Below are 12910 nucleotides of genomic sequence, written 5' to 3' on the forward strand. Positions count from 1 at the left end.
ATGGAGATGGCAGGGGGGCGTGCAAGGAATGAGGAATGGGTGGCCATGATAAGAGGGTGCTGAGTAGGCCCCAAGAGAGGGGAGAGGAAGAGACAGGTAAAGCCACGGAGATAGAAAAAAATAATAAAATAAAAATCACTACGTTTCGATCACAACACAAGCAATCGACTAATATTATCCATCATAGAGGTGTTTAGGGTTAGATCTCATTGTTATATTTACGTGACAAACATTACTAATTGGCTGTGTAAGGTGGTGGCGGGTTTAACGACACATTTATATTTACGCGATATCATCCAAAACAAACCTATATTATGGGATTTGTTTTTATTTTACATGATTATGGTCATTAAAATATGCATTGTTAAGTTTGGGGGGTTGGGATGGGGGGCCACTAGTGTTTCCCGCTTTGTGAAGCTGTCCAATCACCTCGACAGGTTAGTGAGGGTTATGGATAACCAGGGTTAGTTCGGGTCAGGGCTAGTTTGGATTCGGGTTAATAATAGTTAGGGTTCAGGTTAGTTAGGCCTCGAGCTCGGGATAGGTTTAGTTATGATTATGGTGTGGGTTAGTGTTTGGGTTCGTTTGGATTAGGGTTATTTAGGACTCAGGTTGGGGTCACGTGTGTTTTAATGCGTTTCATTCGCCAGCCTTTTCTCTCGTTACGATCACAGGACGGAGAGAGGCACGACGGGCCGTTTAAAGAGAGCTATTCAGCGCTTGTGTGCACACACACACACGCTTGTGTATCGTGTGCGATTGGGTGTGTACGTGTCCATTGGTGTAGGTGCATGAGCGGCTAAAACGCAACAAGTTGGCACAGCATAGGGGGGGTACAGCTGGTGGTGCATCTAGCGGTCATCTCAGTCAGCCAACCCATGGCACCTGCTGGGTCTCTCCCGAAACCCCCTCCTGTCAGCGAACATTCGACACTTCACGTGGCCTCAAAGTGCACCTGGCCTGGCACAGGCGCCGTGGTGACGTCATCGTCACTCAGTGGAGAATAGCGGTTATTGGGTGCATGAGCATGTGTTTGTGTGGATGTGTGTCAAGTAAGTGGGGCGCGAAAGAGTTGGTGTCGTGGTTTCGCGCACAGCTCAATGAACCTGGTGACCCCGAGTTCGTTTTTCCCGGCCATGGCTGACATCAGTGGTGAGTGATTATCTGTACCGGTTCCAGGTCTTCCCCACGTTAACTCGGCTTCAAATGAGCACTTGGTGCAGTGTGCAAACCATCAGCACTCGGAAGACACGTATGTCCAAGTGTGTGGGATCACCATACAACTTGCCCCAAAAGTATCATCAAGGCTACACGGTGCACCGATGCATTTTGAGAAGTGGTGGTGCAGTGTTGTTTCAGCGTCAGCCCAACAAACCTGCATTTAATTTCCAGCAACTTACTCTTTGGTTCTATTGGGTAAAGTCACGTAGGTGAAAATAAAATAACAAAAAATCACGACGGAGGACAGCGCTGGAGTGGAAGAAGCCACGCTTAGATCACGACCTTTAAGCTGTGTGAGAAGAAAAAGACCACGCGCCTTGACAAAGGAATGAGCATATAATTTAGCATTGAAATGGCTCATTGAAATAGCTAAGTTAAAGTATACACATCCGCAGAGGTACCCCTTGACAAAGGAATTAGCGCTGGAGTGGAAGAAGCCACGCTTAGATCACTTGTCATATAATCCTAGACACCCCCCCGCCTCCTAGATCAACTTCAACTTTGAGTGACTTTGGGTGTGTGAACGTCAACATTTAAGAAAAAAGGCATCCAGACAAGGTATGATCCGCACCACCCTTTCATACACCGTGAGCTGATCTGGGCAGTAAAGGCTCCTGGAATTTCTGGAAGGCTGAATCAGGACACATGGGGTGAGATCGCAGCTCCCTCCTCTGTCAGTCCCAACAACAATAACAACAGCAGCCATTCGCCACTCAGTGGCAGTGACGTCACCACGGCGCTTGTGCCAGGCCATGTGCACATTAACGGCACGTGAAGTGTCGAACGCCCACTGGCAGGAGGTCACGGGACAGACCCAGCAGATGGCTTGGTGTCGATTGACTGAGATGACTGGCCGATGCACCCACCTGTGCCCCCTACCCAACTGTGCCCTGCCCACTTTTACACAGCCACGCCCACTCAACCACTACCCCCCCCCCCGCCGATGCAGGGAGCGGATTGGCTCTTGATTGACGTTGACCCCGCCCATATTAAATGTCTCTAAAATGTAATATACATCATGAATAATGCGTCGTTTATTTCCAATTTCATAAAACATCTCAGAAATCGCATGACATGCAACATATACATGGCGAATTCTGCTGTGTGTCCCCACGTATAAACAGAGATTTACTGAAATTTTGATCTAAAGCTTTCGTGACTGCAGTGATTCATATTCTTGGTTCTTTCGGTAAAGTCACGTTGAAGGGAAGCAATAAAATAATAAAATATATAAAACAATATATATTTTATTCTTTTATTGTTTCCCTTCAACGTGACCTTACCGAAAGAACCAAGAATAAGAGATTTACTTATTCAGTCGGCCTTATAGCTTTCTAGATCAATATCCAAAATCATTTGTTTAAGCAATCAAACTCTGAACCGGTTCAAACCTGGTTCTCAACAGCACAGTCAGGGCTTGTTAAACTAAGTCTGTTGATTTTTTCAGATGTTATTGGCAAGAGCACACCATCCAATCTACAGAACCAAATTCAACGCAAAACAGCAACAATGTACACACTCGCAATGCCTCGCCATGGGGACATTGTGGATACATCACAAAGCTCCGTTATGTGCCTTCACGTATGAATGAAATATATATCTTAGTCCATCTGCTTATTGGCTTTGCAGACCAATATTATTAATCAGAATACTTTATGAAACAAGCGTGTGAGTGAGTGAGTGAGTGCAAGCTCTTCTTGGTCTCAATGACGGGACATCTGTGACTAAGAGCTTCATAGCTTATCGGATTTCCCCAGGATAAATAAGGATTCTGATTGCAATTCATGAGCGGGGGACAGGCCCTGTCAAACAAACGCTGCTGGCTTGCCAGACGTTATTGACAAGAGAATACGCATAACTCCGTAAAAAATACACTCCGAGAAAAACCCAAAACAGAAGCTCCCTAGGTTTGATCTTCCACGAAGCTCATGGTCCACCCTAAACCACATCGTCTGCACAAACCATGGCGGATGCGGATACATGATGCGCTAATGAAAAATGAACAACTCTACATTAGTAGCGTGCGACTGTGGTCATCCGGAACAGACCGTTTAACGCATAATGATGCAGCAATAACCCCGATCCACAAATACAAAGGAGAAGACATCACAGCGATGCACAGCACTCCGGCTTGTCCACCTGCATGTGAAATTGTAGGTTATTGCCTCTGCACCTGCGTCAGCAGCCGTACGAAAGGAAGAAGAAGAAGAAGACGAAAAGGATTGGCGAGAGCACTCCTATCCCGACGCAGCGCCGCGCGTCGCTGGCTACCCACGAGCTCACCGGTGTCGCGGGCGAAGCGGGAGAAGTACTCGATGCCGCTCTCGCCGTAGTTGTCGTTGGCGGCCACGGTGCTCACGTAGTTCCAGCCCAGGGCGCTCACGATCTCCACCATGGCCTGTGCCTGGTACGAGTCCGGGGGCACCACCCGCGAGAAGTAGTCGTACCTCGTGTTGTCGCTCAGCTCGGGCGCTGTCGAAGCATAGCTGATCTGCGGTATCTGTACGACGCGTCCGGGGGGGGGGGGGGGTGGGAGAGCGGGGGCAGGGAGTGGGGGGGGTGAGCGGGGGGGTGAACGAGCGTGACAGGCCGGCGTGACAATACAATAACGCGGATTGGATTTATGTAAGGTCCAAATGCTTTTTGTGACCTCATCGATCCTCTTGACCTCATCGACCAATGTGGGCACATTTGACCGTTTGGACACTGTTTGCCGAGATAACTCGCGTCATCATGGGCAATGCATTGGAAGTGAGGGCAAAGGGTTGGAAATCAGATCGTACATTGTCTGATGCCACAATTGATACATTTTTTTATGAAGAAGAGAGTTTTACAAATAGGTGGAGGTGCGAAGCAAAAGGCTGAATACGCAGAACTCCGTAAAAATGATTACAATGAAGGGCTCCAGGACTGACAAAAGTCAGACCAGGACTGAAATTGGTCTGGTATTAAACTTAATTATTCCCATGCACTGCCCAGAGCCAGCTTTGCAGTTTATCAAGCACTCGTACACAATTTTAATGACCTTGAAATATATTGTACACTATAATTTATTTAATGTTGTAAGGGTACCTTTGTTGGGCTCTCCCAGCCGCAGGCACTTTACACTTAACTCCGATAATCTTTCGAATCTTAAGTCACCCAGGTCCCTCTGCTGATGTCCCGCACATCCCAAACGACAGTTGGCATTTGAAAAATAGCTTGTGGCGCCACCTCCCCCATGCCAACCCAGCCAGAAGTGTGTAACCCGCTTTGGTGGGTCTGCCATGCAAGAGCAATGACCTTTTTTGCGTGTGTGTGTATATATATTAAAAAAAACATAGAATTAATGAAATATTATTTAACTATCGGGGACTGAACAACAGACCGCACAGGCATGAATGTAACGGACATTAAATTGACGGAGGAGACAAGCAGCATAACCTGCTTTGTGAGGAGAGTCGGGGTGCCAAGGTGCATTGCGATCAATCGCAGTGCGGGAAACAGGTATGGGCCAATCCCTCACAACAGTAGAGCATCACTCGGAAGCCGGAGCCCCTCCGTTCTATCCTCCTCAGTGCACGTTGCAGAGCTGTTACGCTGATTTGATGTGATTTGCGATAGCGAGTCGGATGCAGCGGTGATCCGACCCCGGAGACAAAGCGCGTCTTAACGGAGCTCCTGTCTTGAGGCGCGTGTAAATACACAAAGCATTAAAATAAAACGCCGAAGCCGTGTTTACAAAAGCCGCTTCTTGGCCGTGCCCTAATAACAACAACCGAAGACGTTTGGCCAGATTAATGTTTACGCTTGGATGTGCAGAGTCGAAATGCCAGCTGTCGTGAGTGATTTGCATCGTCGTCACATGCCACGTGATTGTGCACGACTGCGTCTCCATGCCGCCCGAATGAGCTTGTGTTTTAATTATTCCCGGGTTCAGATTGCTACACGCTAATTACGAAGCGAGAACGCTCTGGTAGTTATTTGAATGTGATTAACAACGCGACGCCTGATATGAATATGATGCGCCCGTGTTACCTTTACAATGACGGAGCAGAGACGGGGGTGGGGGGGGGTGAACCATTGCCCCCTCCCCCCCCCACCCTCTTTCCCAACCTCACAGGATTCAGGGTCACGATTTGATCGAGTCGTTATTTGTTTTTAGACACCGCTGTGTGGACAGCGGCCGCTAACGGCTGGGGTCGTCCGCCGTGAACCCCCCAAATAACGCACTCCGCGTTTGATTCCGACGGCGTCGATGCTCACGCACGCACGCGATTTTGGTGCAAAGTATCGCGAGATTAAGAATCTATGTGAATTCATAAATCCACGTATCTTGACACCCATATTACGCTCGTACGCTGCTCGCATTGTGAATCACGGGCAGCGGGCGGCCTCTGAACGTCAGCAACGCCAGTCGCTGCAGGAGATCTCCGGGGATTCTCAGGCGCTGCATTGTCTAACGGAATCTGCAGGGTTTTATAAATGTTTTTACCCATCTTTAACTAGTTGTGCGTATTTTTCGATTTAAAGCTTTCGTGACTGCGGCGGATTCATCTTCTTGGTTCTTTCGGTAAAGTCACCACGTAGAATGGAAATAAAATAACAAAAATAAAACATAATAAAATAAAAATTTTCACGACGTTTCGGCCACAACACAAGTTGCCTTTTTCAGGTGAATGAACAGGACTGTCCAGAAGACAGCGCTTGAGTGAACATTGCTAAGCATGGGTCGCGTCTTTTAAGCTGTGTGGGCGGAATTAACATATGAATGAGCATGTCACCCAGCACCGCCACCGGATCGGAGGAGGGTGGCGGCTGGGCAGACAGAAAAGGAAGGTCAAAGAGCAGCCAAGGTGCGCTGCTCTGTCCTGTGTTGCGTTGTTACTCTGCTATAAACTGGACTACTATACAGTATAATATTATGCCTTCCAATCTAAACTACATGGTATAATATCATATCCATAGACAAAATTCCACCTTTGAATTATACAATGCGTTACTATACACTACCCTATACTTTAGACCATAAAGTATTAGACTTGTAACATTACACTGTCTTATTCTATCAACCCTACTATATACCACACTGCTGTATATTCAATATACAATTACGATACTATATAGTCTTATGAATTATGTTAAACATTACAATGTTATACTATTATACCACATGCTATAAACCATACCATTGACCGACGTGTGAAAGGTATTAAGAGGCAGTGCCAGCGAATGGACTGCGGTCTGAAGGTCACCGTAAAATACAATCAATTAAGAACCGAAATGGTTTATAACATCTTTCCAATGGTTACTAAGCCATAATCCATCTTCTCGGTTGAAATTGTCTCTGTGTTTGTATATGTGGATGGCCTCATGAACGAATCTCTCATGGTAGCCGGATGGCTTGCAGAGAACCTCCGTCTTGGAGAAGTCAATGTCATATGAGCCCACTGAATTATAACAGTGATCTGCCACGGCTGAGGAGTTAGTCCTACCGTGTTTCAAGTCTGCTTTATGTTCACGGATGCGGTCCGAGATATGTCGTTTGGTTTCTCCAATGTAGCTGCTACTACAGAGGCAACTTAGTTTGTAAACGTCCGGGTACTGTATGTCTGGAACCACATATTTTACAGACGGAACCAGATCACGGATTTTATGTACTGTGTTGAATCGGACCTGGATCTTGTGTTTATTCAGGGTTTTACCTTGGCCTACATTGCGGGGATCACAAAAAAGATCTCCAAAATCCTGAATAATCACTGTATAATAGTCCAGTTTATAACAGAGTTACAACGCAACACAGGACAGAGCAGCGCACCTTGGCTGCTCTTTGACCTTCCTTTTCTGTCTGCCCAGCCGCCACCCTCCTCCGATCCGGTGGTGGTGCTGGGTGACATGCTCATTCATATGTTAATTCCCCCCACACAGCTTAAAAGACGCGACCCATGCTTAGCAATGTTCACTCAAGCGCTGTCTTCTGGACAGTCCTGTTCATTCACCTGAAGAAGGCTACTTGTGTTGTGGCCGAAACGTCGTGAGAATTTTATTTTATCATGTTTTATTTTTATTATTTTATTTCCATTCTACGTGGTGACTTTACCGAAAGAACCAAGAAGATAGTTGTACGTACGTAGAACTTCTTTTGCGCCGTACGTAGCCAACCGTGCAAAATCGATGAGGCTGAGTTGGCAGGACACTGGCAGCTGAATGGCTCATTACTGGCTCGCGAGAGGTTGCTGCTCATATATTGTATAACCTCAAGGCCCCCTAGTTCGGACGCTGCGCGCTAATGGTGCACTAATGCTTGGCATTGAGGGCTTGACTGAGTAACAGCGTTGAGAGCTGCGAGCCATCGACATAATCAGAAGACAGAAATTGGATGGATATGCGCTGTGAGAGTGAAGATGGCAGAGACGCGCGCAGGCAGCGGAGAGATATGACACAGAGGCAGAGATGTATTCAGAACACGTGCAAAGGCAAATTCCCTGATACTGCATTGGCAATGGTGCACAAGTATAAACAATAACAAAAATCAACACATTCATAAATAGCTCTGGCCCAAAGGGATAATGAAAAAAACATTTGGTAGATGATATTTCTGGCAATGGATCTTCTTCATAGCACACATATAAGATGTATAATTGAATATTCAGAACATAGATTTAAGAGATGCATCCAAAAGAGATGTAATAGAGATGTAACGCAGGGGTGTATTTGGAACAGGAAATGCATGAAAGAGGCAAAACAATGTAAATTAGCATCCACCTACCTCCCAGATGTAACGTGACTACAAAACCTACATGCTGAACAAGACAGCGAATATAATGATTTCACACCCATGCGGCTGTGATATAATTGACTTTAATAACTAGGTCAAATCCGCTGAAGCAGAGGAAACTTCCCATGTGGGCGCTGAATACCCCCAAAAAGACTAAATATCCAAAGTATTTTCTCTGGGAAATCTAAATTAAATCCCAAAGTGCGTGGTCTAAAGGGTGAGTGGGTGGGTAGTCGCCTCCCGTTACTCGGATCCGCCACTGCACTGAGAGCCGTTTTTGTTTGTGGAGCCACGGTGGCGAGATGTTCACTCCATCACCTGGTATGCGGGAGATCGTGGGTTCGATTCCGACCCTAACGCCTGCTGTATATTTCGAGTTTGCGTGTTCTTCCCGTGGTGGCGTGGATTTTTCTCCGGGTCCTCTGTTTATTTGCTCCACATTTAGAAGAGTATTTGGCTGCTATAAATTTCCACGTGGTAAGCCACTTCGTTGAGCTATCATTTGTGGCCAGGTCGCTTCTGAAAAAGAGTTGTATAGCTCAGTGGGCCTTACATGGTAAAATAAAAATCAAATTGTGTACACTGCATATAGTCAGTTCAACACGTAGGCTTTCGTGCCCAATATCCATAAAGTTTTTTTTGGTTAGATCGCATAAATATAGCAAGACTCACAGTGATGACATCACTTTATTCCTCTAATTAAGACCAAAACAGGAAGACTTTTTCACATTTCTGGCTACCGCCTGATGAAGCTGATGAAGCTCGTTGTTGTAATCGCCAGCAAAACTTCGTACTCGAATTGTAAATGTAGTTATTTGCTCTCCAACGCACCGGTATGCTGGAGCAGTAACTAATTGCAACGTTTTGTTTACGTGACAAACCTTACTAATTGGCTGTGTCGGGTAGTGGTGGCGGGTTATTGACGACATATGTATATTTCCATGATGTAACCAAAAAACACCCCCTCCTTTATTTTGTAGTGTGTATATTTTTTTTTAATCGTAAGCTTGAGCGATGCTGCGGCGGGCCGGGTCACGCGAGCTAGCGTTACCGGATTCGGCCCCGCGTGTCGGAGGGAATTTACACCCAGCACGCACGCTCGCGGATAAAGCGACGAGAGAGAGGGGGACACAGGGTGGACACAGGGTGGACACAGGGTGGACACGGGGTGGGGAAGGCCTGTGACGTCTGCTCCCTGACACGTTTACCGTAGTGCTGTGCTGTGCTCGCTTCTTCTTCCTATCGCTGTTGTTGATGTAGAGCAACAGCAATTCATTTACTTGGAGTGGAAAACTGCAGCCTTCACGTGGCCCACTCTGTTCAGTGAGAAATCACGACTAATGCAATCAACCCGGCGACCGAACATCGATTAACGATCTCCCGTTTTCCGGTGCAACAACCATCCTCGACACGTTCGAACAACCTGGGATAAAAAAAAACAACATACAGATTCAATGATGACATTCTCATGGTCATCCTGGACGCAATCAGCCTCACCTGGCAAGGGTGGTCATCTTATGCGCACAGCCTTTTGTCAATCCACTGCTGGATGGGGGAGGCCCTCATCCAGCAGCCCTCCCCTCGAAATGGTCCTGCACTTTGGCACTTCAGAGGTGACAACAAAATCCCATGTTTACTGTGCTCTAGAATCTCCACTACCTGGGCGGGGGTGGCCAGCGGTGGCCAGCGGTGGCCAGACCCGACCAGACCCGGCCACAACGCCACCACAGCCACTACAGCCACCACAACCACCACTGAAGGTAAAGGCAAATATCCCCCGTATAGCCTTAACACACTGTTGGTGCAAGTGCTCTTAACGAGCACTTATGAAGACTGGCACGGCACACGAGGTGGTGAGTGGCCAGCACCACGCCAGGCCGCCTTTGTCTCCCCAGTGGTGATGTTGTCGCACCGCACCAGGTATTCATTTGAGGCCGAGTCGACCAAGGGGAGGCCAAGGACCCGTTCAGATAATAGTCACTGGTGTTGGCCGTGAGCGGGAATCGAACTCGGCTCGCCACACCACCACCACCACAACCACCATTACCACGACCACATCCACCACTACCACCACAGCCACCACCCACAACCAACCACCACAACCACCACCACCACAACCACCACAACTACCACCGACCTTGAAGAGGCGCAGGATGTTGGCGACCATGATGGACACGGAGCTGCCAGCGGCGCCGATGACGCCCACCACCTTCTCGGGCTTGGCGAAGATCGGCTGCGCATTGTTGGTGCACCGCACGTCCGCCGTGTCCTTCTCGATGAGCGCCTGCACGAAGGTGAGCGACTGCTCGAGCGCGTAGGTGTCGCGCGAGCACGTGTCCAGCACGCGCGCGCCAAGCGTCACGTTGGGCAGGATGCGCGGGTCGGCGTTGATGGTGTCGAGGGCGTAGAGCATCGCCTCCAGCCGGTGGATGCCCTTCTCCATCTTCAGGGCGCCGCACATGGCACCGCGGTCGCCCCGCGCGTGCACGGGGAAGAGCGCGCCCAGCGTGATGTCCCCGTCGAGGCGGATCGAGTGCGCCAGGACTCGCTGCTCCTGGGACGTCCCGCCGGGTCCGAGGGCCGTCGCCGTCAGGATCGCAGTCGACAGCAGCAGCAGCAGCAGCGCCGCCGCCGCCGCCGTCGTTACGGGAGAGGCGGCGGCCGTCGCGTTTGTCAGCGTTCCCGCGGGGGTCCGTGCGCCCGGAAGGGGCTTTAGTCGCAGGGTGGCAGAGGTCGAGGGTCTCACGATGACCCATCTCCGCCTGCCACTGGGGGGTGGCATGGCCCCACCGCTCCCTCCGACACTGCCCCTCGATCGCCCGCCCTCTCACTCAGCGCGACTCGTGCTGTCTCTTTGCAAATGGCTTCGAGAATCACTTCTTCCCTCGCCACTCTAAAGCTATCTCGGGCTGGCCGTGTGTATAAATCACGCCGCTTCCCTGCGTCCCTGCACCTTCAAGTCTTTGGCTCCTCGTATATATTTTTAGTTTGTAGCTTTTATTTTGTTTTGTTTTCGCTCTTAATGTGCCTACGTCTCCATGTCTCAAGGTGGGGGGGGGGGGGGGTTAAGGCACGTGAGCCCTGGGGGTCAGCCACGTTTTATATTCTCACTTCGTCCGCAAACGGCTATCATTTCAGCACCGAAAAAAAGAGAAAAGACGGATTGCAGGAGAAGGAAGGCAGTGGCATTCGTGCCCTTAAAATGGGAGCATGCTGTGCGGCAACTTTTAATACTGGCCACGGTGTGCTAACATTGTTTCAAACATTCAATGCGTGCTCGTTAACTTTTTTTTAACAAACGTTTTAAATTATTCCAACCCTTAAGAAGTGGTACCGATATTCTCTTGGGAACCGAATTTGATTACCTATACAGTGTAAATATATACGTATATTATTTTAAACACTCAACAAATTCTTCCAAATTGGGAAAGCACCCAGCGTGAGATCGCTGGGCGAATGCGCGTTGATACCAGATGCATAATTAAGCCATTCGCCAGCTAGGCTAAAAAGCGCTGCCAGATAGAGAGAGACGCAGAGAGAGGGAGGGAGGGAACGTTCAGAACTCTTCGGGTCGATGTCTTCCGTCTGTACGTCCGCGGGCTCCTGGACAGCGGAGATGGAGTGGCGCCTATCTCCCGGCTCGCTTACAGCCGGAGCCGCCAGAAACGGATGGCAAACGGCCTCTCTCTCTTAGACACAGCGACGGCGCCCCGTTGTAACGATCGCTTCGTCGCGGCTCACCGGGGCTCCTGTTCCCAGCCTCTTGTCTGCGCCTGGCACGATGATGACGACCACAACAACAGCAAGACACGAGGCCCTGTGATTAATCGCGTGAAGGACCCACGAATGCCGGGGTGCGGATGGGGACAGGATTGTTCCTTTGTGTGGGTGGTTGAGATTTTGTTTTTATTTGTAATGAATGCGTTGCGGCATACCCAGGTCCACACTCGCTTTGGTAAAGCCCAAATGGCCTCGAATGTGCCCAATCTGGATGCATCTTTGAAGCCACCCAGGTGGAGAGTTGTTATTACTGGGAGAATATAGGCGTGCGCTACGAGTTGGTTAAGCAACAGGCTTACAAATTATTTCTAAATCGATCGGTTCCAGCGCTGCGTTACCTTCCGGGTTCGGGTGGGGGTTTGTCCGGTCTGCCCGACTTTCCTTGCACGTGAAGCCAAACTCTCATTTGTGGAGCGGGTCAAACATTTCAATGCGGAGCCATTCCGAAAACGTCTCGAGACTCTGCGAGGCTCTTCCCTAGGCAAATTGTGACCGCCAGTGCGCACGTGCGCGAAATCGGAACGAAACCGCCAGCTGGGGATGTGTAAGTTCGTCAGGAAAGTCGCAGAGCCATCCCCACCCCTCCACCCCCCCATTCATGCTATTTAAACAGCAAGGTCGATAATACCGCGCTCATACGCATGACATCAGTCAGAGTTGAACGGAAACGGAACGTCAATATAAATCTTGTAAAATGTTACGACATGCTCAGCTTGCGGGGGTTTTCGACATTAATATCCCTGCAAGCGTGGCACATTATGGTTATGTTAATGGTGGCATTTCCCCCCAGTGTATTTCCATGCCGCTCGACGGATGCTTAATGTCAGAAGTTTCACGTGCCCCGTTGTTCCTCGTCATTTTTTGCCACTCCACGCGTGTCAAGTCGACCCAGGGGCTCGAAGCGTGCCAGCGAAATGTAAATAGCAATGCAAATGTGTCAAGGAATTGCGCTTACGGCCCCTTGACAGTCCACACTCGGGATGAAAGGGCTCACAGCGCACGCATGTCACCACGCTGAAAGCGGGCCCAGTCGGCCGACACCGGCTCAGATAGCACTCGCCACTGATGTCAGCCGTGTACGGGACTCAATTCCGGTTGCCAGGGTCGTTGGCGGAGCACGCTCACCACCGTACACCTCCACTCCACGCTGCA

General features: G+C 49.3%; 1 protein-coding gene across 5 annotated transcripts in view; it reads right to left on the minus strand.

Moving 5' to 3' along the window:
* GRM8 (glutamate metabotropic receptor 8) overlaps positions 1–12910 on the minus strand; it is a 132782-nt gene that overhangs the window by 96490 nt on the left and 23382 nt on the right. For 4 of the 5 annotated variants that reach the window (XM_032954332.2, XM_032954329.2, XM_032954334.2 and 1 more), the window contains exons 2-3: positions 10116–11751; positions 3505–3721 (exon numbers count right to left, since the gene is read on the minus strand). In XM_032954332.2, coding sequence (XP_032810223.1) covers positions 3505–3721; positions 10116–10760 — 862 coding nt within the window. In that variant the 5' untranslated portion in view covers positions 10761–11751. Of the gene's footprint in view, positions 1–3504; positions 3722–10115; positions 11752–12713; positions 12906–12910 lie in introns of all 5 variants that reach the window. The other variant, XM_032954331.2, reaches the window with a different exon arrangement.

The sequence above is a fragment of the Petromyzon marinus genome, chromosome 14 (assembly GCF_048934315.1).
Source record: "Petromyzon marinus isolate PM22_M1 ecotype Great Lakes invasive population chromosome 14, UKy_Petmar_22M1.pri1.0, whole genome shotgun sequence".
Lineage (NCBI taxonomy): Eukaryota > Metazoa > Chordata > Hyperoartia > Petromyzontiformes > Petromyzontidae > Petromyzon > Petromyzon marinus.